Genomic DNA, 22,713 nt, shown 5'->3' on the forward strand with positions numbered 1-22,713 from the left:
AATGTTGTATGGAAAATACTTACTATTTTAAGATGATGTTGGAATGTGGTGCATGGCTGGGACTAGAATGGCGGGCTCAATTACAATATTTTCTTAATGTACGTCATCTGGAGTGGGAAGTGGAGGGGGTATTGGTGGGACCTGTATGGTTGTTGTGTGTGTTTGTTTCGGCGGGAATAATTTAAACAAGTTAAAAAGTGGGTTATTTGTATTGGCTATTTGTTCATTGGGAAGGGGTTTTCCTGAGTTAAATTCTTTTGTAATGTGAAATTGTTCCGCGGTGTCTATTGTGGAGTTATTTATGATTTTTAATATTTTTAATGTGTCATTTATATTTGTTAATTCATGATTTTCTTCGATGAGGTGCTGTGCAAATTTGGATTTGTTCCTATTGTAAATAAAATCGGAGGTGTGTTCGCGGTATCTAATTTTGAAGTTACGTCGAGTCTGACCTATGTATGTTTTGGAGCAGTTTTTACATTTCAATTGATATATTCCGCTGTTTAGTAATGGTTCGTAGTTGTTGATTTTGTTCGGAATTATATTGTTTAGTTTATTGTTGATGCTGGGGGCTATATTGATGTTTTGTTTTTTGAAAAAGTTACTGAGCTTGTTTGATATTTTCCCATAGAAAGTCAAACTGTGCCATTGTTTTTTGTTTCTTATTTTTACGGGTTGGAGTGTAGTGGAGTCTTTTTTATTTAGTTTTAATTTTCTTTTTTGTATTAATTTATTGATCAATTGGTTTTCATATCCGTTTTCACTAGCTAGTTTTTTTATGTAATTTAGTTCTTTGTTGTAATTATCTTTATTTAATGGGGTTGTAAGCAATCTGTCGATGAGAAAACGGAATTTGCTGATTTTGTGTGTAATGGGATGTGTGGATTGTTTGTTTATAGAGTGTGTGGTTGAAGTTTGTTTTCTGTATATGTTGAATGTTATTATTATGTTTAGGTCCAAAAAATTGAGACTATTTTTATTGTTACTTTGTTCTAATGTGAATTTTATATTTTGGTGCAGTTTGTTGAATTCATTTAATATTTGATTGTCTATGTTTTGAGTGTTTTCATATAGTATTAATGTATCGTCGACATATCTCGCGTAAATACTAAAGTTGAATTTTTTGCTTAGGTTATTTATGTGTTTGTTTTCTAGGGTGGCCAGTTCCTTCCCCCCTCCATTGTATACATCGCCGACTAGTTACATGTCAGACTTCAGATGCATACAAACAATTGTTCTTCCTCTGATACATATCGTCTAGTGAGATGTACTGCCTGATAATAGATGTACGTATCAGCCAGAACCTCAATCAGGGGATACTAATGAGGAACATTAAATGCAGACATTTGAGATGGGCAGGGCATGTAGCACGAATGGGTGAATCGGGAAATGCATATACAGTATTAGTTGGAAGACCTGAGGGGAAAAGTCCTTTGGAGAGGTCAAGGCGTAGATGTGGACGATTATGTCCCATTACGATTGCTGGCGATTTCTTTTGATTTAACCTTAATTAAAATTTGTGTACCTACAGTAAAATCGGATTTAAGTAGTCATTTATCTTATTTACTGCGACATTAATCTCGTCATGTTGAAAATGCAAATAAATTTGCAAGTCGTCAGCATTCATATGGTATCTGCAGTGCTGTTTCATTGTCTTTCATATGAAAAATTTACTATTGCACATTATTTCCCAAATGCTCTTCTCATTTGTTAGTTATATTTTTATGTTCTTGTTGAATAATAATTATTGTTTTTTTTTAAGTTCTTCAGATAATATGAGTAATGAGACGTATGTCCAATTTACTATGCACTATTTTACTGTTGTATGCAAGTTTGCTGTAGGTACAGAGTGTAACAAAACTTTCTGTAACAGTTTGTTAAAATTATTCTCTTGTTTAGTTTCTGTTTTCTCAGGAATCTTGACAAAATTTTATGGCGTAGGAGTTGGTACTACTTGATTGTGGTCTGTTCCAATCCTTTGTTAATAATTTGGCTGAAAATGTTATATTTATCATCAAATATTAAAAAAAAACTAAAATTTTCACTGTACCACAAACTTTTATTACACCGTGTATTTGGAAAGAACTGTCCAGTGAAGGTATGCCTACTTCTGCCTTCAGATATACGTCATTATGATAAAGTACACCGTAAACCTTGACAAAAATAAAAAATAAATGTGTTAATGGCGTTTGCAAAAGTTGGAAAACTGAAGTAAACAATATTTCTTCATTATTATATTTCAAATACTTCAAAGACTTTTCGCTGCGTTAACCGAGTGAATGGAGAGTCGAATTTCTAGCCTGAGCATTTCAGTTCCATCTGGGTACAATCAGAGTCATTTCTGGACAGATATATTCTCGCGATACTCCATTTTATATTATTATTTCACAATATGTGCGAATACAATCAATCTTTAGCTTATGGTGGTAAGAGCAGAAAATTACTGAACCGGACAATGTTCCCCTGAAGACCAACATAAGTGGAATTACGGATGAAATGACGACTAGAATTCTTGTAGTTGGTACTCAACACTAGAGTCTTCGAATTTGGCCTTATAACAGAAGGAAAATTTCTAAATCGAAAAAGTATTGAAAGAATTCAGTAGGTACAAAAATATGAGTAAATATTTGTAATGGAATGATTCTGCAGTAAGTTGTTTGGAATATCTTAGTAAAATATATTTATTGTTCTTAAAATGATTTCTAGTGATAAATACATTAATTGTACTGATACTGTCCTGAAGAATATATTATTATACGATATCTTCCGGACATTATTCATATCTTAAGCAGTCTTATGGTTACGTAACTCTTGTTCTTATTTTCAACCATATTCCACCCTGTGCTGCCATAATAAATGACGACTTTGGATCCACTACCAACGGCACAGGCGTCTTTTCGCTCAAAGTGAACTCGTACTTTGAAAGAAGAGAAATAAGTCCCACTTTAGTCTGCATTAAACCAAACCGAGTTCCTGGAATGAAAAGTAATGTATGTAATATGACACAGTATAATAAAAAATAATACACATTTTAATGAAAATAATAATTCATACGAAGGAGAGTCAAAAAGTAACCTTAATAACTGTTTTATTAATTGAATATGTACAATAAGACTACAAACACTTCATCACTTTACAACATAGTCCCCACTACGTTCAATGCAAGTGTTCCTGTTATACTATGTTAAAAGTGATGAAGTGTTTGTAGTCTTATTGTACATATTCAATTAATAAAACAAATTATTAAGGTTACTTTTTGACCCTCCCTCGTATGTCAGTTGTAGTGTACAGCTGTGAAAAGAAAAAGTGGCCGCTCTCCTGAAACAAAGTTCCCTTCGGGTACCTTCGCTACAATTCGGAGACAGGCGATGTTACATGTTGTTGGACCACGTTGCCTGATATCTACAGTTATAATTGAAGTATTCTGTGTGTTATCGATAGCATAATGGTAGCGTTCAGGCCTCTTATTCATGAGGTCCTGCGTTCGACTACAACCACGTGCTTTTATGTTCTTTTTTGTTCTGTTTTTGAGAGAGACAAACTATACATAATGGCTCCTTTCTCTTTTACGATTATTTTAGTAATTAACATCAGGTTCATTAATATATTATGCCATGACTTTATCATTATGATATTGTGGCTGCAAATGGAAAGAAAAAAGATTTTATTCTCAATAAAAATATCTTTCGTGGCATAAACAAAACAAATTTACTGGCGTCGGCCTTAAAACATTCAAACAATTAAGCGTTCAAAAAACAAAACAAAAAGCCACAATTCAATATTTAGTCTATCTTCCTCTTATCTCGATCATCTTGCAGTCGAGTGGGCATGGAATTGACTAGTCTTTGCAAATAGCAACTGTTTTTAGACACGATATTCCAGGCATTCTGAACATACATACATAAGTGTTCTGTCCATGGGCAGATCTTTCATTGCAAACCCAGCAATCTCCAATCTTTCCTATTTTCTGCCTTCCTCTTAGTCTCCGCATATGATCCACATATCCTAATGTCGTCTATTATTATTTTCAACCAGAGACCCAACCAATTCCTTTTTCTCTTTCTAATCAGTTTCAGCATCATTCTTTCTTCACTCACTTTTTCAAACACAATTTTATTTCTTATTCTATCTGTCCACTTCACACGCACCGTTCTTCTCCACATCCACATTTCAAATGCTTCAATTCGTTTCTCTTCATTTCGTCGTAATGCCCATGTTCCTTCCCCATACAATGCCACACTCCACACAAAGCACTTCACTAGTCTCTTCCTTAGTTCTTTTTCCAGAGGTCCGCAGAAGATCCTTCTTCTTCTATTTAAAGCTTCCTTTGTTCATGTTTGCAGTTTTTCTTTGGAAGGATAGGCCTAAATGCGGTAACATCCCGTTGCTTTCCGCACACCACTATCTCTTTCGCATCTTATTAAATTCCAGGGGGCCCAAGCGTGGAGATGAGAAGAGTGGATTTGACTAATTGGGCCCTCCGGACTTCACCGAAAGTCACGGAAAGGGTTAAATATTAATTCTATCAGGATGTTTGACCCTATCAGAGATCGGGAAATCTCAATTAGCCTTTGCCCCCCGCATCCTGGACTAGCTTCTACGAATCATCAGAAAATCTTAGAGTGTGATTGGGCCAATTTTTCCGAAAATGTTTCCACACTTTTGCCCTCGTAGCTCAGCGGACAAACGTCGGAATTTAGATGTCAACGTCTCAGGTTCAATTCCTCGTTACTCCTTTTCATTTTATTGTGGTTCAAGATAGTATAATGTAATGATACAAAAAGAAAAACTAATAGCAGTATTATGCAACTGGATTTTTCCAAACCTAATATTAAATTTATGTTATTTATATCGCTAAAGAACGATTACAATATAAATAACTTGAATACTATTTCTACAGTATCACTAAAGAACGATAACACAATATAAATGATAAATATCGGTTTGTTTAATTAATATAAGATATTATATAATACGTATTTAAGTATCTACATAAAATAACCTATTTTACAAAGAAAGATGTGTATTTGTATTATAATAATTACCTACATAAAATACAGATTATTTATATTGCGAAAGAACAATAACAATATAAATAACTTGAATATTATTTTATAATGCTAATGAAGGAAAACAATATAAATGATAACTTGAATATTATTTATATCGCTAAAGAACGATAACAATATAAAAAACGTGAATATTATTCATATCGGAATTTCACAGATTTATTACAGATGTATTTAAGAAATCGTAGAAGAATAGTAATTAGTAACAGTGTCCTATTTATTCTTCTTGGAGCCAAATTTGTAACTTTTGAAAGTGTGGTTACTATGTTGAAGTGTATGTGTTGCAACGGATGCTTGATTTGTTATGTATGTGAGTCAGTTATGGGATGCTTGATGTCGTCGCAATGTCGTAATTATAGTTTGATTGTGTTTGTGTGACTATTGTGTATTAATTTATGATGTATGGTATGGAAAGCTGCATATTTGTGTTATAGAAGTGTTACGTATGTGTGTTGTTAATGTTTTTGTATGTTTCAAATTGATAACTGATATTTGTTTTGCAATCGCAATGCCTAATTTACGGATTGTTTATGTTTTGTTTACATCGCGTAAGCTAATTTAATTTTATTTTCCATTTCTCTTTATGCTTATCTTTTTTGTGTATAAAACTATAGCCCTAACATACATATGCAAAATAGGGCTAACCCCCATTGGAGATACTGTAGCTACAATAGTAATAATTATTATTCATATCGTTATAAAACGATAACAGAATACAAATGATGACTTGAATTTTATTCATATCTCTAAAGAACGATAACAAAATATAAATAACGTGATATCCATCAAGAACGATAACTGGATATAAATGATAATTTGAATATCATTTACATCGCTAAAGAACGATTAAAAAATAAAATGAAAACTTGAAGAAGGCCCGAACCCAGAACCTTTGAATTATTAAACAAGCACTCTACCGCTGGTCTGCGAGGAGCAGATATGGAACACTTTCATAGTTCCGGAACTGCTTGTACAAGCACATGCATCGTGTAACATCGCCGCGACCCGAAGTGGACTTTGAAAATATTCGCTGTTCACGAGTGCGGCCACTTTTTTTTTTGACGGCTGTACATGCTAAGGTATCCTGTATATTACATAATGAAAGCACATGAAATAGTCCAAAGACAATGAATCTTTTTATTTTTCTCAATTTCAAAGTATGTCATACTAATGTTTAATCAGCATAGATGTTATTTATATACTAGGAATATTTTAATTACCATTTCAAAACTCACGTAACTCGAAAACCTTAAGCAATGGAAACATTTTGAAAACAAATTTGAAATGAGAGCGATCATATCTTGAGAATCCGCAGTTCTAACAGACAAAAGTTGTCACTCTGCATACGAAAATCCGCCACGTAAATCCCCTATTTAACTCGCCGTAACTCGCAAACCGGTACAGATTTTTTAGTATCAGCCACTTTTAAAAGCAATTTCCATTCTTTGTAAACATTTCTCTCGCTTTGATCCCCATCTAACGTGAAAAATAAAAACGTTTGTCGCTTATCAACTCAATGTTTATTTTGAACGGGTGGCTTCGAAGTTAGTTTTTTTTTCTCATCGTCCAAAAGAGATTTTCATTCCAATTTTTTTCTATGCCCTCCTTATACATTTATCTATGAATCCTAAAAATTACAGTGCAATTGATTGTCTCTCATAAGAGCTACGACATGTTAATGTTTAACGGTGCTGCTAGAGTCTTGCAGAAGAAACTTTCCACATACAGGCTCCGTCACGTCAAAACATTCTCCTCGAGAATCCCAGACGGTCCGTGCCGTTGACGGTCCGTGACGTTGCCTGTATATATGAACGCTACCATACAAAACGCTTTTTGCAATATTTTGACGTAACGTAACTGGTTCTTGACGTGACGTTTACATTCCGTGAATGGACCTGTTTTCTCCTATTAATTCCGTTTGTTATCTGTAACATTTCTCCGATATCATCTTATGATTTCATCCTTTCTAATTAGTCTCTACAGTTAATGAAAAGAGATCTTAAACTTACCAATACATATTCTTGGTCCCTCTCCAAACGGAAGATACACATATTGATGTCTATTTGCCTTTTCTTCCTCGTTGAATCGTTCGGGATCGAATCTCTCCGGGTCTGGATAGTACTTTGGATCGTGGTGAAGTGCCAGAACGGGTATTGTTATCTGTGTTCCTTCTTCCACGACGACATCACTCTCAGGGACTTGATAGCTCTTTGTACACACTCGACTTAAGTATGTAAAAGGCGGATATTTTCTCAGGGTTTCTAAAAGGAGTAAGATCAATACACTTTAGCATGAAACGTGTACTTACAATTAGATATAAACTCTCTTGAAGCTTTGTATACGAGTAAATAACTTTAAAGAACTAAATACAGAAATGTAGCTGGCGAAAGAAACTATAACCTGAAACAAATCTTATGTTTTAAACACAGTACAAAGTTTTCCGTTCTTCTAACACTTGGAAGTTGGGACGCCTTTGCAGGGTTTCAAAAGCAGATTGTCAGAAAGACTGCTTTTTCTCTCTAGAATATATTTCTTCAAATATTACTTTTGTAGAATATGTATTTTTAATATATCAATTGAGGCGGTAGGTCCATAAGCAAAAGTCATGTTTCGAGGAAGAAAGATGTATTTTTAAGTAATTGCGATTTGAATACAGTTTTATCAAAATAATTTGCATACTGTTACAATAATATATTTTGTCTACAAGTTTTTGTTAAATAATGCATTCCGACTTTAATAGTGTTATAAATATATAAATATATATATATATATATATATATATATATATATATTTTATTAGAGCATTTTATAGGCCCTTTTTCCAGAGAACAAGTTTATTTTATCAAAATACTTTTAATACGATTATAATTTAGCAGACATTAAACATCAACATTGAACAGCGCACATTACAGAGGTTTACAAGGTCAAAATCAATTTCATAAAATGATATTTCTTAGCCTACGTATATCTCATAGTTACGTCATAAATTGTAACGAAAACGTAAAAATTAAGAATATCTGTTGGGTACGGAATACAGATTATAGGTCATTTAGTATTAATCTGGAATGGATTCACGCTCACTTCAAAGTTTATCTTTAGAGTGCAGTTTACATTTTAGTGCATATCCGGGATGGACTCACGCTCACTTTGAGAATCAACGCCACTGATGTTTGCTGACTTCCACAACTACGCAAGGCTGCGTGGGTTCATTAAATTAGGTAGGCCTACCCTGTCCTCTGTTTATAAGATATTGAAACGAAACTACATAAACAGGTAGATTTTAAAACATAGAATCGAATTAAACATTCTCCCGAAAAAGAGCCTATAGACCTATTAGCCTATTTTCCGGCTACCGCCTCAATTTTTCTTCATTTTGTTAATACATTTTTTTATCCACATTGTCTTATTTAGAACTAAATTGTAATTATTTGACCTTATAATTACATCCAAATAAAGATAGATCTACATTTTCATGTTACTTACGGATTTTAAGGAACCTGGAGGTTCATTGCCGCCCTCACATAGGTCTAAGCCCTCCATCGGTCCTTATCCTATTATTATTATTATTATTATTATTATTATTATTATTATTATTATTATTATTATTATTATTATTATATTGTTTCTGTATTGATGTTATTTATAATCGGTATGTATTTTTTATTGGATGAATGGAAGAGAAGGCCTTAGGGCCTTAACTCTGCCAGTATCAGTAAAAATGAATGAAGTACCGTAAATAAATAAAGGAATAATTTAAATTGTAAGAAAGGCCATCATAGTATCAATCTTTATCACTGGAATACATTTTCAACAGTCTTGGTCGGCCAGCTAAGGTAATGAGTAAAACGTTTTACTTTCGAGCTTTTTATAAAACTAGATTAGTACGAGCGTATTTACAGAGAGAATGAGAAAAGTTTTCAAATGGTTGTTTAGGTACGTTCTATCAATATTGCGTAGGTGTGATATCAGTTATGACGCCGACATTAAAAAAGAAATTTGTAAATTCAGTCTTATCGACTTTTTGTTTCGTGAATATCCTGACCTTTCAGATTGTGCATATAAGTTATTTATGACGTTCTCCACATCATATTTCTGTGAAGAGGAACTTTGCTCTTTGATTCAAGTGAAAAGCAAATATAGCAATAGACTTGATGCACTCTCAGATTTACGACTTATGTCAGCCACCATTAAATCCAACATGCACCGACTTTATCAAAAATGGCAAGGCCAACCATCAAACTAGTTCGGTGACTGTAGAACGTTTTATTCATTTATCGTCTGCTTATTTAAAATAATTTTTGTTGTGACATTTATTATTTTAAAATGTATTGTTCTAACTTGCCGGACCCGAGAAGTTTAGTATCCTGCAAGGTAGATACCGGACCTAAAAAAGGTTGGGAATCATTAAGGAAAGCAGCATAACGCATTCACGCAATGTCTCGATGCAGCAATGAGATTGTATTACAGTACGCGGAAAGGACCGTTTTCCCAATTCATCGAGATCTCTGAATCATGCTTCCCATTATTAGTTTTTAATTCTGTTGAATTTCCTTCCATCAGCTGATAGATATGTTTGAACATAGTTTACTTTCAAAAGATATTTTATTTTTATAATACAGAGTCCGGTAACTGGCTCTGACGAATTTCAGCATGCTGTTCTAATGTGACTAGGTCTATAAGATAAACACAATATAATATTTGTTACTCAGTCAAATGACAAATCAATGTAAAATAATGACTTATATTATATAGTCATTAAGTTTTATATACATGAATTACAAATTGCAAACGTTTTTGCCCATTCAGACATCTTCAGGCACAATTATACAGTATCTCAATATCAAACTGTGTAGCTATTACATTGGTGGTAGATAAACATTATTTTAATTTTATGACTTGTAATATTACATTTTAATTATGGAGATGTTTTGTACATCATTAATCTTAAACAGTTTATCTACCACCAATGTAATGGCTACAGAGTTTGATATCGATATATTGTATAATTGTGCCTGAAGATGCCTGAATGGGCGAAAACGTTTGCAATTTGTAATTCATGTATATAAAACTTAATGATCATATAGGCTAATATAAGTCAATATCTTACATTGATTTGTCATTTGACTGAGTAACAAATATTATATTGTGTTTATCTATATTAATTAACAATCTGAATATTTCCATCATGCTTTCTAAGTTAGGTCTATAAGGTTTAAAAATATCAAAATAACATAGGATATGGCTTGAACAGTGCAATTTATTGGTATGTTATTATTAGGACCTTGACATCGGTATATTTGTATTAGTTTGAGGTCTATTGAAGGTGAACATACGACGCCGGACAGAATGTAGTTGACGTGTTTCAAGTACAGGAAGCGAAAGAGAATTCGATACACGCCTAACCAAGTACGTTCCGTATTGTGTATACGATTATTGCGTATTACAAAATCAAGACAATACATTGTATATAAGCGTTAATATCGGAAAGGTCTAAAATGCTGGTGAGGTTGAGAATAATATGGAGAAGAAAGGGACGTATCAAATGAACAGATGGAATAAGAAACGAAACTGTGCTAAAAAGAGTAGATGAAGATGCTGAAACTGATCAGGAAGATATAGAGGAATTGGCTAGGCCACAGGCTAAGAAGAAAATTTCTACTGAAGAATGACTGGGAGGAATGGTGAACGGAAGAAAAGTCTGGGACAGGAGAAAATATCAGTTGATAGCCAACAATAAGTTACATTGATCATATGTGGAGGCTAAGAGAAATGCGGAAAATAGAAAAAAATTGGAGTATGCTGGGTTTGCAGCCCTTCGGCAGAACACAATGAATGAATGAATAAATAAACGAAAAATTGGACGGAGTTGAAAAAAAAAGAGATATTTACATAAATCTGTTGATGGCAGGCTAATTTAACTCGGGAAAAATCAAGAATACGATATCTGAATTTTGCTGCTATTTATAAGCAAAAATTCGTTTATTGCATAAAATTCATTTATTTATTTTGCTTTGAAATATTAATTCAACTGCTGGTTTCTTATTAAAAATCGGTTAGCCTTCTTTGGTATTATTTGTGTTATTTTTTGTAATAGTATGAATGTTGTAATAGTTCTTGAATAGAATGTTTTATAAAAAAAAATTCAGTGGCCAATATCTCGAAACAGGTTTTTGGCGCTTGGTCTATTATTACGTAACTCCGTCCAATTAAACATTGCCTGTACACTGAACGAACGGCCTGGATACAGTGAAAAGGTGACCGTAGGTGTGCTGTATCTGCTAGAGTCATCATTGGTTTCTGCATTTTTCAAGATGAAAATGAAAAAGTTACTACAGTGAACGGTGAAAGGAAAGATATCGGAAAATGTTTCAGATATTATTCACGCACTAAACAGGCGTGCCATTTGGTTCCAACAAGACTGGACTACGGTCGATACTGACATAGACACATTGCTGTTGTTGAGAAATCATTTCTCCGGACGGTTAATGTTAATGTTATGTTTTCTTTAACGACGCTCGCAACTGCAGAGGTTATATCAGCGTCGCCGGATGTGCCGGAATTTTGTCCCGCAGGAGTTCTTTTACATGCCAGTAAATCTACTGACATGAGCCTGTCACATTTAAGCACACTTAAATGCCATCGACCTGGCCCGGGATCGAACCCGCAACTTTGGGCATAGAAGGCCAGCGCTATACCAACTTGCCAACCAGGGCGACGGGACGGTTAATTTCTCGATGTGTTTATATTAAGATTCCCAGATCTTAAAACTGCTGTTTACTTTCTTCGCAACCAGACTACACTCTATCCAGGATCTGAAAAAGTGGATACAGACAGACGTCTCAGTTTTATTGCAACATATCATGATTAATTTCCAGGTAAGATTGCAACAAACCAATGGGATCACTTGAAAAAATTTTGAAAAATTAATAAAGTGCCTATAAAATGTAATGTTCAAGCCACATCCTGTGTTATTTTGATACTATTTCTAAATCTTATAGACGTAGTCACTTTAGAACACCATCCTGAAACTTATCGGAATCAACTGCCGGATCCGGTATTTATGTATGCTACTTATTTTTAGGCATATTATTATTTTTTTTTTTTGCCAAGCAAAGTCAAAAGACAGAGCAATAGCATTTGTGGAGGTGTGTCAAATTCTACAATTTGGAATTTCTCGTTAGAGATCTTTCCTTCTCCACTCTGTACTAGATTAGTGATCGACAGAATTTTTGTCATCATACTTCTCTAGCTGAAGAGGTGAATTGAAGCCGAAACAGAGAAAACACGAAATTACAAATAGAGTTTACACTCGCAAACTGGGTAAAAGAATACCATCCCATTTTCTGTATCGCGGGCCAAAAGCATTTGGAAAATTCAAAGACTGCAAAGATAATACCAAATGCAGCCAGAGGATTAAACCGAAACCGCGAAAACGCAATTTTTTTTAAAGAGAGTACATTCTATCTGTAGTTTTGCGTTTTCTCTGTTTCGGCTTCAATTCGACACTTCAGCTCGAGAAGTGTGATGACAAAAATTCTGTCGGTCCTACTCTAGGACAGAGTGGAGAAGGAAAGGTCTCTAACGAGAAATTCCAAATTGTAGAATACTATTTTTTATTTCATTACTGCTGTCCATGATTGTTTAGATTGCCATCCAATAAATATACATATATACGTGTATATCTGCCGATAATCCAAACCGGTTCTGCGAGATTTATGTTCGACTACACCAGCGGTCATCAGAACACTGCACCCTCGGGCTAGCATCTCTTACCCGCGGACAAGACACTGCCCTAGCATGCATTCGTGGCTGCTGGCAGGTATGCTTTCTCCCTATCCCTTGTGCACGACGGAGCATATTTCCTTACTCTCCATGCACTCTATCTATACCAGCGAGTGCTGACGACCACTGGACTACACTATCGTTTGAGGAACAACGAATGAATACCTTTTAACTGGATATTACGAGTATTTGGCTTTATGGTGTAACATTTGCACTGTTTTGTAATAACACAGAACTGTAATTTTGACTAAAAATTCGGTATACCTGCAACTACTTTATCCAAATATTCCATATGCTGGATGGCTTCATAAGTGATGTTGCCGCCATTTTCTCTCAGCAATGCATCAATTTCTTCCCGGACGCGCTCTTGTATATCTTGATTGACCGACAACTCGTAGAGACAAAAAGACATAGTTGTGGAAGATGTCTCGAAGCCTGCCAGGAAGAATACGAAGGCTTGCGCCGCCAGACAGTCCATTGATAGACCTATAATAATACATTTAAAAATCGTAACTCAGTGGAAGGTTTCATCATCTCATAATTCGAGATTCGCGGTGACGGAGTTATGAAGACAATATTTGGTGTTGTAACGGTGTATGGTTGTATGCTCCAGCAATTCCGTATTTAAGTTAAATTACAATTAGTTAATTGTGGATTAGCTACATGTTGGTGAGATCGGCCCTTGTATCATTGTGGTCTTTTGTCAAAGGGGTTTGTTAAAAGAAGCATTTCGAGTTTAATTTTGGAATGCAAATTTCATGAAAACTGTAAACGTTGGAGACGTGATGTTGGATACTTTGTGGAGCAAATATCAACAAACGTGTGCTTTGTTGTTGCGTAACATTGACTGTTTGAGCGGAATTTCATTGAAGGTCGGGAACAAAGTGTGTGACAGGAAGACAATGCAACTACTGTCTAGTATATACAGTTACGAAGCTCAATACATAGTAAATATGCATCCATAGATAGTTCCTAACCACTAGGATCGCTTCTATGGCCTCATTACAGACAATGCAAAATAGTACCTGCACAGTCTATTGTTCCTAGTACCCTCATAAACTCAAGTTTCGTGACTGTATATACTAGACTGTGATGCAACCGTGTAGTCATTTACGATAGAAGCAAATCGGTAGCAAAACTAGATTGGAAAGGAAGACATGCATAGTCACCAATATGCCTATGTGACGCTTTAGGTTGGATTGTTGTGAAATTTAGACTACCACTTTGAGAGAGGAACATAGGTTAACGGTAATAAGGTGCTTAGGAAAATATTTGAGGCTAAGATGAAGTTACAGGACAATGGGGAAAGTTACACAACACAGACCTTCATGCTTTCTATTCTTCACCTAACATAATTAGGAACATTACCGTAAATACAGACGCTTGAGATGGGCAGGACATGAAGCACATATGGGTGAATCCAGAAATGCATATAGAGTGTTAGTTGGAAGACTTGGAAGGAAAAAAACTTTCTGGGGAGGCCGAGACGTTGATGGGAGGATATTAAAATAGATTTAAGGGAGGTGAGATATGATGGTAGGGACTGAATTGATGTTACTCAGGATAGAGAACGATGGCGGTCTTATGTGAGGACGGTAAAAAACCTCCGGGTTCTCTAAAAGCTGTTCGCTTTTATTTTCATAAACATCTCAAAATCTGTTCACAATTGACCACAGTAATAGTAGATTTTATGTTTAGGGCCTACTTTTCTTCCATGATTTATCTCTATTTGAAGGGTTCAGAGCCGTAACGGGCCAAGAGCCACATATAAAAACGAAGAAAACAAGAGTTAAAGTTAAGTGAATACCATAGTTTAATGATGATTGACATATCATTTAGTTTTAATGTGCATACTTTATATTACTTGCTATGTGTTTAATTAAATTATGGTATTCAGTTAACTTTAGCCATTGTTTTCTCAGTTTTTAATATATGGCGCTTGGCCCACTATGGCTCTGAACCCTCCATTTAATCCCCTTCCACTAGTAGGCTATGACAAAAGTATACATCATATTGCTAGAGGAAGTATGTGTACGTAATTGGCTGAAATCGAGCCCAAAAATTATTTCCACAAAACATTAAAACTACATGTCTTACGCGTTACCTATTATCTTTCCTCTCAATTTACATAAATTAATATTTGTAGTAATTACCTATTTCTCCAGGCTTCATTTCTTTATCAGCTATTTCCATGTCTTCTTCAATCGATCCTTTATTCTTGATTTGAATAAGGAGTTGCATGAAATCATTGCGATGTACGTTATTTTTTTCACGATAAGACACGGTTTCTTCTACCATTTTATTGAAATAATTCGAGATAATGGGGTCGAATGTTCTCATCCTGAGATTACTAATCAAAGACGGATATAAAGTTGAGATAACGAGGTTCAAGGAGGCGATGTATGTCGGCGTTGCAATTTTCTTGCCCCACTCTCTGAATTCTGCGTTTGGATTCTTGAGACAGTTGCATTGAATGCCAAAGGCACAGGAAGATATAACATCTGTTGAGAATCTAGCAATGATTTCTTTGATGTCAACACCTTCTTCCTTGTTAGCCATTTTCTTTAAAGATTGCTGAAGTTCACTCCCACACTCTGCCACAGTTTGAAACATCATCTTCATCTTTCCTGACGTGAAAGTTGGTGTTAATTTTATACGAAGATTTCTCCATTTGATTCCAGTTAGCAAAAATAGGTGGCCAGTCAATGGTTCTTGTTCTTCATTTAAATAGAAACCTCGATCATGAAAATGAGAGAAATCTTTTACGAGAACTTTCTTGATGAGATCTGGATCCATGAAACAGAAACTAGGCTTTGTAAGAAAATATGTTCCCGCAAATCTGTGACCTTGAAGTTTTCTGTAGTGTTCTCTAAGTATTTCTCCCAAAGTTCTTCTCAAGAGAATTGTATCGAAAAAGTGACCAAATGGGAAACTAGGCTCTAAGCATGGAACATTACGCTTCTTCCAGTAAGTGTACGACCACTTGAAATAAACATATACAGCAGCAAAGACGATAGTTATTGCAAGACAAACGTAGAGAAGAAGTTCTTGAAGCGAAAATCCCATATTTCCAATCTCTCTCCTCAACGACTGTTGAAATTCTGTAACATACGACCAAAGTTATACACGTCACAATTTCTTTGTAACAGTTATGTTGAATGAGTATTTAATAATCGAAGGGGAGAAAATGATACAGTCCTAAGCCACACGAACAAAATTTTACACGAGAGCATATTAAAGGTTTAGGGTCCAATGCTATTAGGTGCGGTATCATAATTTCTTCGGCGTATACTTCAATCATTTCCTGAGTAATTTTAAAAATATTTTACTAGTAAGTTATCTTCCCCAAATATATAAGAAATGAACTCGCACAAAAAACATGTTTGTTAAAAGTGTAGCTTTAGACATATCATTCTCACTGATCAGGAAGAGAAAAACGAATCGGAGAGAAACTGCCTACTGAAGGATGCACCGGAAGGAATGTTGAACGGGAGAAAAGTTCGGAGCAGAAGAAGATTTCAGATGATAGATATTAAGATATATGGATCATATGAAAAACTAAGTGGAAAGCAGAAAATAAGAAAGTTTGGAGAATGCTGAGTTTGAATTGAAAGACTGCCCTTGGACAGAAGACTATGAATGAATGAATTTCAAAAGAATGATTCATATTTATTTTACCCAATTTTTTGTTAAGGTAACAAGATAGTGTAAATCTACTTGTATTGTAATACGCAGCAGCCTACATTTCGCTCTGTACCTCATCAGCTTCTAAAGCCATCCATTAGAAATTTTTAAGACAGATTAGTAAATCTGGGGCGAATATTCTCTGTAAATTTTAATATTCTAGTGGATATACCGAGTGGTGACTTGGAACACGCACCATAGGAATTCCAGTACTAAAATGTATATTTTGTTTTATTAGCTCTCCTAATTATTATAGAAGAAATTGTCGTCATTGAAGTGTTTTCTAGATAAAAACATTTTGCATCCAATCATAACATTAAACAAATTTTTGGCTAGGGATAAAAATTAGAAAAAAAAAGAAAACAGACAAACAAAATACACCCGCCACAGTAACTGCACTAATTTTTAATGCGTGCTGATCATAGTTGGCCATGGATAATTAAACACACTTGAATACAAAGATATTGTTCTTTATTGTTAATTCATGATTCTGAGAAAATATACTCCATAAAGGAAAAAATGCAAAGTACTGAATGGTATTAATACTGGAAACACTGCACGTAGAGTATTTGAAACACGCACCAAGTCATACATCCGTTTCTAGAATTATCAGCAAATTCAAGAATACTGGATCTGTATTAGAAAATTGCAAATGCAACAAGCCACGAAATGTTCACCCAAAAGAAGAAAATGAGAATGTATTCAATGTTTTGGCTGTAGTAGTTGAAAATTATAATGTAAGTTTACGGAAATTAGCTAACATACATGACATACATCATACAACAGCACTGAAAATTAAAAAAAAGAACAAGTTTCACTCGTATAAATATCAGTGTCACCAAGAATTAATGGAAAGAGATATGAAAATCAGAAGTGACTTTGCTTTCAAATGACGGAAAAGGCGAATAACAATAGAAACTTTGTGAGAAACATTTATTTTAGTTATAAATGTACATTTACAGTACATAATAAACCAAATGTCCAGAACTTCCGACAATGGACTGCTGAAAACCCGCACAATAATCTTGAAACAAGAACCCAGTATTCTCAAAAGATTGTTTAGCAGGAATATTGGGTTACTACATCATCGAACCTTTTTTCTTCAAGAAAGCCTGACAGGAGAAAAATTCTTGCAGTTATTACAAGAAGGCATAGGGCCTGAAGTGATAGAGGTTGTAGTAGAAAATAAAGAAATTTATTTCGTTCCTTTTTGTTTCTTTTTTTAGTAGGTTATTTTACTATGCTGTATCAACATCTCAGATTATTTAGCGTCTGAATGAGATGAAGGTGATAATGCCGGCGAAATGAGTCCGGGTCCAGCACCGATAGTTACCCAGCATTTGCTCATATTGGGTTGAGGGAAAACCCGTGAGAAACCTCAACCAGGTAACTTATCCCGACCAGGATTCGAACCGGGGCCAACTGCTTTCGCGGCCAGACGCGCTAACCGTTACTGCACAGGTGTAGAGAAATTGGTTTCAAATGGATGGGTATTTGCAAACAAGATTCGCATTGTTATAAATTGGTTAACAGATTCTCTCGATGGCACTTCATAGGCCTACAATTGAATGGCCTGCTCGAGCCCCTGATCTTTCTCCTAGTGATTTTTTTTTCCTCTGGGGTCTTATAAAATAAAAAAATCTATTGTGAGAGGACATTTGAGGATTTAGATGACTTGAAAAATCCAATACAAGCAGAATGCAATAAGATATCAAACATGCAGTTAGTAAATGTCAGATGAGAGTTTTATAATAGACTTGGTTGTTGTTTAGCACCAAATGGAGGTCTATTTGAACATTTATTGTGATTTATTAATTTACCGTGAAATAATGTATACATTCATATTTTCATTGTTGGTCTGTAAAAATGAATTTGTGCGAGATCGTGCGTATTTGCTTGGTTTCCGCACAAAACCACTCCGCGGAAAGTCTAAAATTCCACATTCAGTATTCCCAACCTAACACACATAACAATTACCCTGTTCTTACCACTTAAGTGACATATTGATTTTACTGCTTTAGGCTTTTAACATATTATTTTTAGAGACGTTCAATATAGTAATAATTATAAACTGGGAACTTAACACTGCAATTTCACCTAAATAGCACTGTTAATTATTGTTTTTAAATATTTGCAAAAATTAAGTAAACTCTACAACTCCACTAAAGTTACTGCATTCGTGATGCAAGTAACATTAAGGAAGCCGTGAAAAAATCAACAAGATTCCAGACTCATCATAGACTGGGGAAAAAAGAAGACAGACGTATATCACGGCCTGCTGGAGTATAGTAAACACAGAAAACATTTTAAAGCAACAATTTTGTTTTGCAAATTTGCCGTCATTGAACAGAAACCAAGATGGAGATTTCATTGCAAGTAATTAGAAATTCCTCTTTCAGGTATGTAATAAACGATCTTCGCACAAAATAATGTACGATACACGAGCGGTATGTTTTCTTTCAATTCTCGGAAATTAATAAAAGCTCAACTACGTTTCGCTTTTTCAAACTTTTCCTCGAACATGAAAACTCCAACATACCGCTCTTGTAACGCATATTACTATTACATTTATGTCACATTCATTTGTTTCCTCTTTAAATTTTATTCACTGCCTGCTGGATCGCATCCTATAGCTGCGCAAACTGCCTGCTCAATCAAAATCATTTTGCCAATAGGTGACAAGCAGTGCCCACTGCTATTAACATTATCAATATATGCAAAGTCACTATCTGCCACTTAGCGGCTACCTGCGCATAAGCGGTGATTTGGCAGGCAGTGTAAGCAGCCTTTAGATGCGATCCAGCAGGCAGTAATTTTATCATAACTGGTTGGATCCTAAACTATTTTGTTTTTAACATAAATATCAGTTATCCCTGACCTATTGTTATTAAGTTTTCGTTAAAGATGGTTATAATTACTTTTTAATTTTAATTAATTCCAAGCACACTCATAATCAAAATATTAATTCAACAAAACAAATGGTTTCAGATTTTTTCTCAACAAAAAGGTTTAATGGCATTTCCTTCTATAATATTTATGGCAGTTAATATAACAAAATATAAATGTTAGCATTTAAATTCCTATGGTGCGTGTTCTAAGTCATCACTCTGTATAAAAATTACAGCAAACAGTTTTGAATACAATTTTGCGAAAAAGAGCTGAAAACACTGGGATAAAATTCTAATTTTTTCTCGTAAACTAGTGGAAGAATCTGAATTATTTTTTTGTACAGCCTACAGACATCATTTCATTTTAGCAACTGGAATCAATTTCCTGTGTTAGTCTGGAAATGAGAATATTTTTTTTTTCTTAATTTGAAAAATAACCCTACTTACTGGGGCTGACACTTCCCGACACGTGAACGTGAGGTGCACTGCAACCTATTATATCCTACAAGCAGCTAAGTGTGACAGCAACAAACTGGTTGACCCACTAAAAACACAATGAACAAATAGAAATTAATGTGTCCCTTACATAGGCTATAACCACACTTTATAATATTAGCATGTATAAACACTTATATATTTATTCATAACAGCAAACTTAGCGCCGTTTATCTTTAATTTTACATAGAACTAGCCTACGTAATATAGTAGGAAATTCTGCATTTTTCTGAAAAAAAAAAATTGTTCTTTACTTGCTTGCGTAATTGTTTCCGACAATTCGCCGAGATATTGAAGAACTTTAACGCTTTAACATTTTCAAGTTTTCTGATCCCAAAATTGCAATTACCCTTGCTGTATATTTTAAATGACCTTCATTTGTTAGCAAATCTTGAAAGAGCTGTTCCGATATAGGCATTTCGCCGCTCTAAGTGCATCTTCTGCTGACCTCTGGCTCTTGGGAAAAAAACTATGAATTTATGAAGCGAAAAACTGTCTTCAGTATTGAACGCGTTTGTTACGTCCACGACTGTATGAAAATAACTTCTAATTACGTTGCTCAGCAGACTATCACTGATCTCGGAGGTAAAGGTGAACCTGGTGCCATTTCCCGAAGTACTGATAACATAGGATGAGCTTTTCTAAACAAATATTTTTGACATCGGATGCCAACTAACTCGATGCAATCTCGCCTTTTACATAATAGGCCTACTTCCTGTATGCTTAGAACCTGAAGCAGTGTTTACAAGACGACTGCCGCACAATATATTCTGGAACTACGTAACTAATATTATGCTGTGGTACAGAATATGCCAGGCCTACTAACTACATTAATTCTTCGTACTAAAAAAAATCTCATTAGTGACTCTTTATGGGGGTGCTAGAGTGTTTTTATATGAAAAGCATATGTACCTTTGTTCTGGCAATAATGCATTATTATTATTACTATTATTATTATTATTATTATTATTATTATTATTATTATTATTATTATTATTATTATTATTCCGAGACTAACGTAAGAAAATCATTCCAGTTAACAAAATTATATTACGAGTGTAGGTTATGCAAAATAAAATCGTATATATAATTTAATATTTTACTAGTAAGAACTTTAAGCCTGGCGGTCCCCTTAGTGCCATTCGGCAGGAGTAGACTTCGTGCCAGCACCGGGTTTTCCCTTCATCATCATCATCATCATCATCATCATCATTACCATTATCATCACTTATTTCATACACTACACTTAAACGAACATTTACACATATACTGACCGTATTAAAAGACATAACCTCCACAGATACATATAATGTACAGCGTAGCCCGCCGAACTGGTGTGCAACTAGAAAATGGGTCACAGTCCTGCCATCTATCCGCAATATGCGGAATTCGAATCACGTAAAGTGAAATGGGTAGGCATTACATACATACATACATACATACATACATACATACATACATACATACATACATACATACATACATACATACATACATACATACATACTTTACTGAAATGTTTATATGTTCATTTATTACAATTTACAAGGGAAATTAGTCTGAGTTTTCCTAGTATCTGTTAAAAAAATGTCAATTGGATAGTTTGAAAAATTGTTGAGATACAGAGCAAAATACGGGCTACTGTATTTCATAGCAGATTTACACTACCTTGGTATCTTAAGTATGAGAAAATGTATGATATGTTATATTGAACCAGGCTAGTAAGGGAAACCCTGCATTTTGAAATGTTCAAATACAGAGCAAAATATAGGCTACTCTATTTTATAATAGGTTTACAACACTTTGTTATCTTAAGTATGGGAAAATGTTATGCTAAGCTATTTGAATCAAGCTAGTAAGAGATATCTTACATTTTGAAATGTTTTTTGAGGTACAGAGCAAAATATGGGCTGCTGTATTTTATAGTAGATATACACTACTTTGTTATCTTAAGTATGAGAAAATGTTATGTTATGTTATTTGAATCAATCTAGTAAGAGATATATTACATTTTGAAATGTTTGAGATACAGAGAGATATGTGGGTTGCTGTATTTTATAGTACATTTACATACCTTGTTATCTTAAGTATGGGAAAATGTTTTGCTAAGTTATTTGAATCAAACTAGTTAGAGATATCTTACAATGTGAAATGTTTTTTGAGTTACAGAGCAAAATATGGGCTGCTGTATTTTACACTACCTTGTTATCTTAAGTACGAGAAAATGTGGTCTATTATATTGGATGAAACTAGTAGGTAAGAGATACTATGCATTTTGAAATGTTGTTAAGTAAATAATTAACTAGAAAAAAGAACTTCAATTATATGTCACAAATGTGAAACAAACAATGTTATTTTGTAGCAATGTATACTGAGTTTGGTAGTTTACGGACAGTATTTTTTCTACATGAATTCAACTCAGGAGATAGATTCCACACGCACACACTTCAATCACAGAACACGGATATCACCAGAGAACTGTACTGTACAAGATTATTTCTCCTATTTGAATTGGAAGAGCTTCTGTTATGATATTATTTATAAACAGACATACAGTTAATATACTTTTTTTCTTTCTTGACCTTAGTAATTCTCTAGAAGTTGTTCTGAAGTAGAAAAGAATGCATGTTATCAAAACTATGTTATCACATTCCCAGTGACCTTTTTCTACTTCCCGCAGGCAGATTTGACTTTTATCAAGTTTGACAATCACTATTTTCTTTCTGTTATACATCATATCGGCCAAGGATAAACTCTGTATGTAGACTTTACTCTTTCATCAAAGAAAATATACA

General features: G+C 34.4%; 1 protein-coding gene across 4 annotated transcripts; it reads right to left on the minus strand.

Moving 5' to 3' along the window:
- Positions 1 to 2,653: 2,653 nt before the first annotated feature.
- Positions 2,654 to 22,458, minus strand: LOC138692794 (probable cytochrome P450 6a13). Of its 4 annotated transcripts, none has more exons than XM_069816008.1 (6): positions 22,312 to 22,455; positions 19,871 to 19,967; positions 15,005 to 15,952; positions 13,116 to 13,337; positions 7,079 to 7,330; positions 2,654 to 2,973 (listed from the first exon to the last, which is right to left on the minus strand). In XM_069816008.1, exons 3-6 carry the CDS (start codon positions 15,915 to 15,917, stop codon positions 2,801 to 2,803), a joined length of 1,560 nt encoding a protein of 519 aa, XP_069672109.1. In that variant the 5' UTR covers positions 15,918 to 15,952; positions 19,871 to 19,967; positions 22,312 to 22,455; the 3' UTR covers positions 2,654 to 2,800. The 4 variants fall into 4 exon arrangements, with proteins under 4 accessions (XP_069672109.1, XP_069672110.1, XP_069672108.1 ...); XM_069816009.1 differs by having other exon boundaries at positions 22,120 to 22,446; XM_069816007.1 differs by lacking the exon at positions 19,871 to 19,967 and having other exon boundaries at positions 22,312 to 22,458.
- Positions 22,459 to 22,713: the final 255 nt, after the last annotated feature.

This window comes from Periplaneta americana, chromosome 17 (genome assembly GCF_040183065.1).
Source record: "Periplaneta americana isolate PAMFEO1 chromosome 17, P.americana_PAMFEO1_priV1, whole genome shotgun sequence".
In the NCBI taxonomy this organism is placed as follows: domain Eukaryota; kingdom Metazoa; phylum Arthropoda; class Insecta; order Blattodea; family Blattidae; genus Periplaneta; species Periplaneta americana.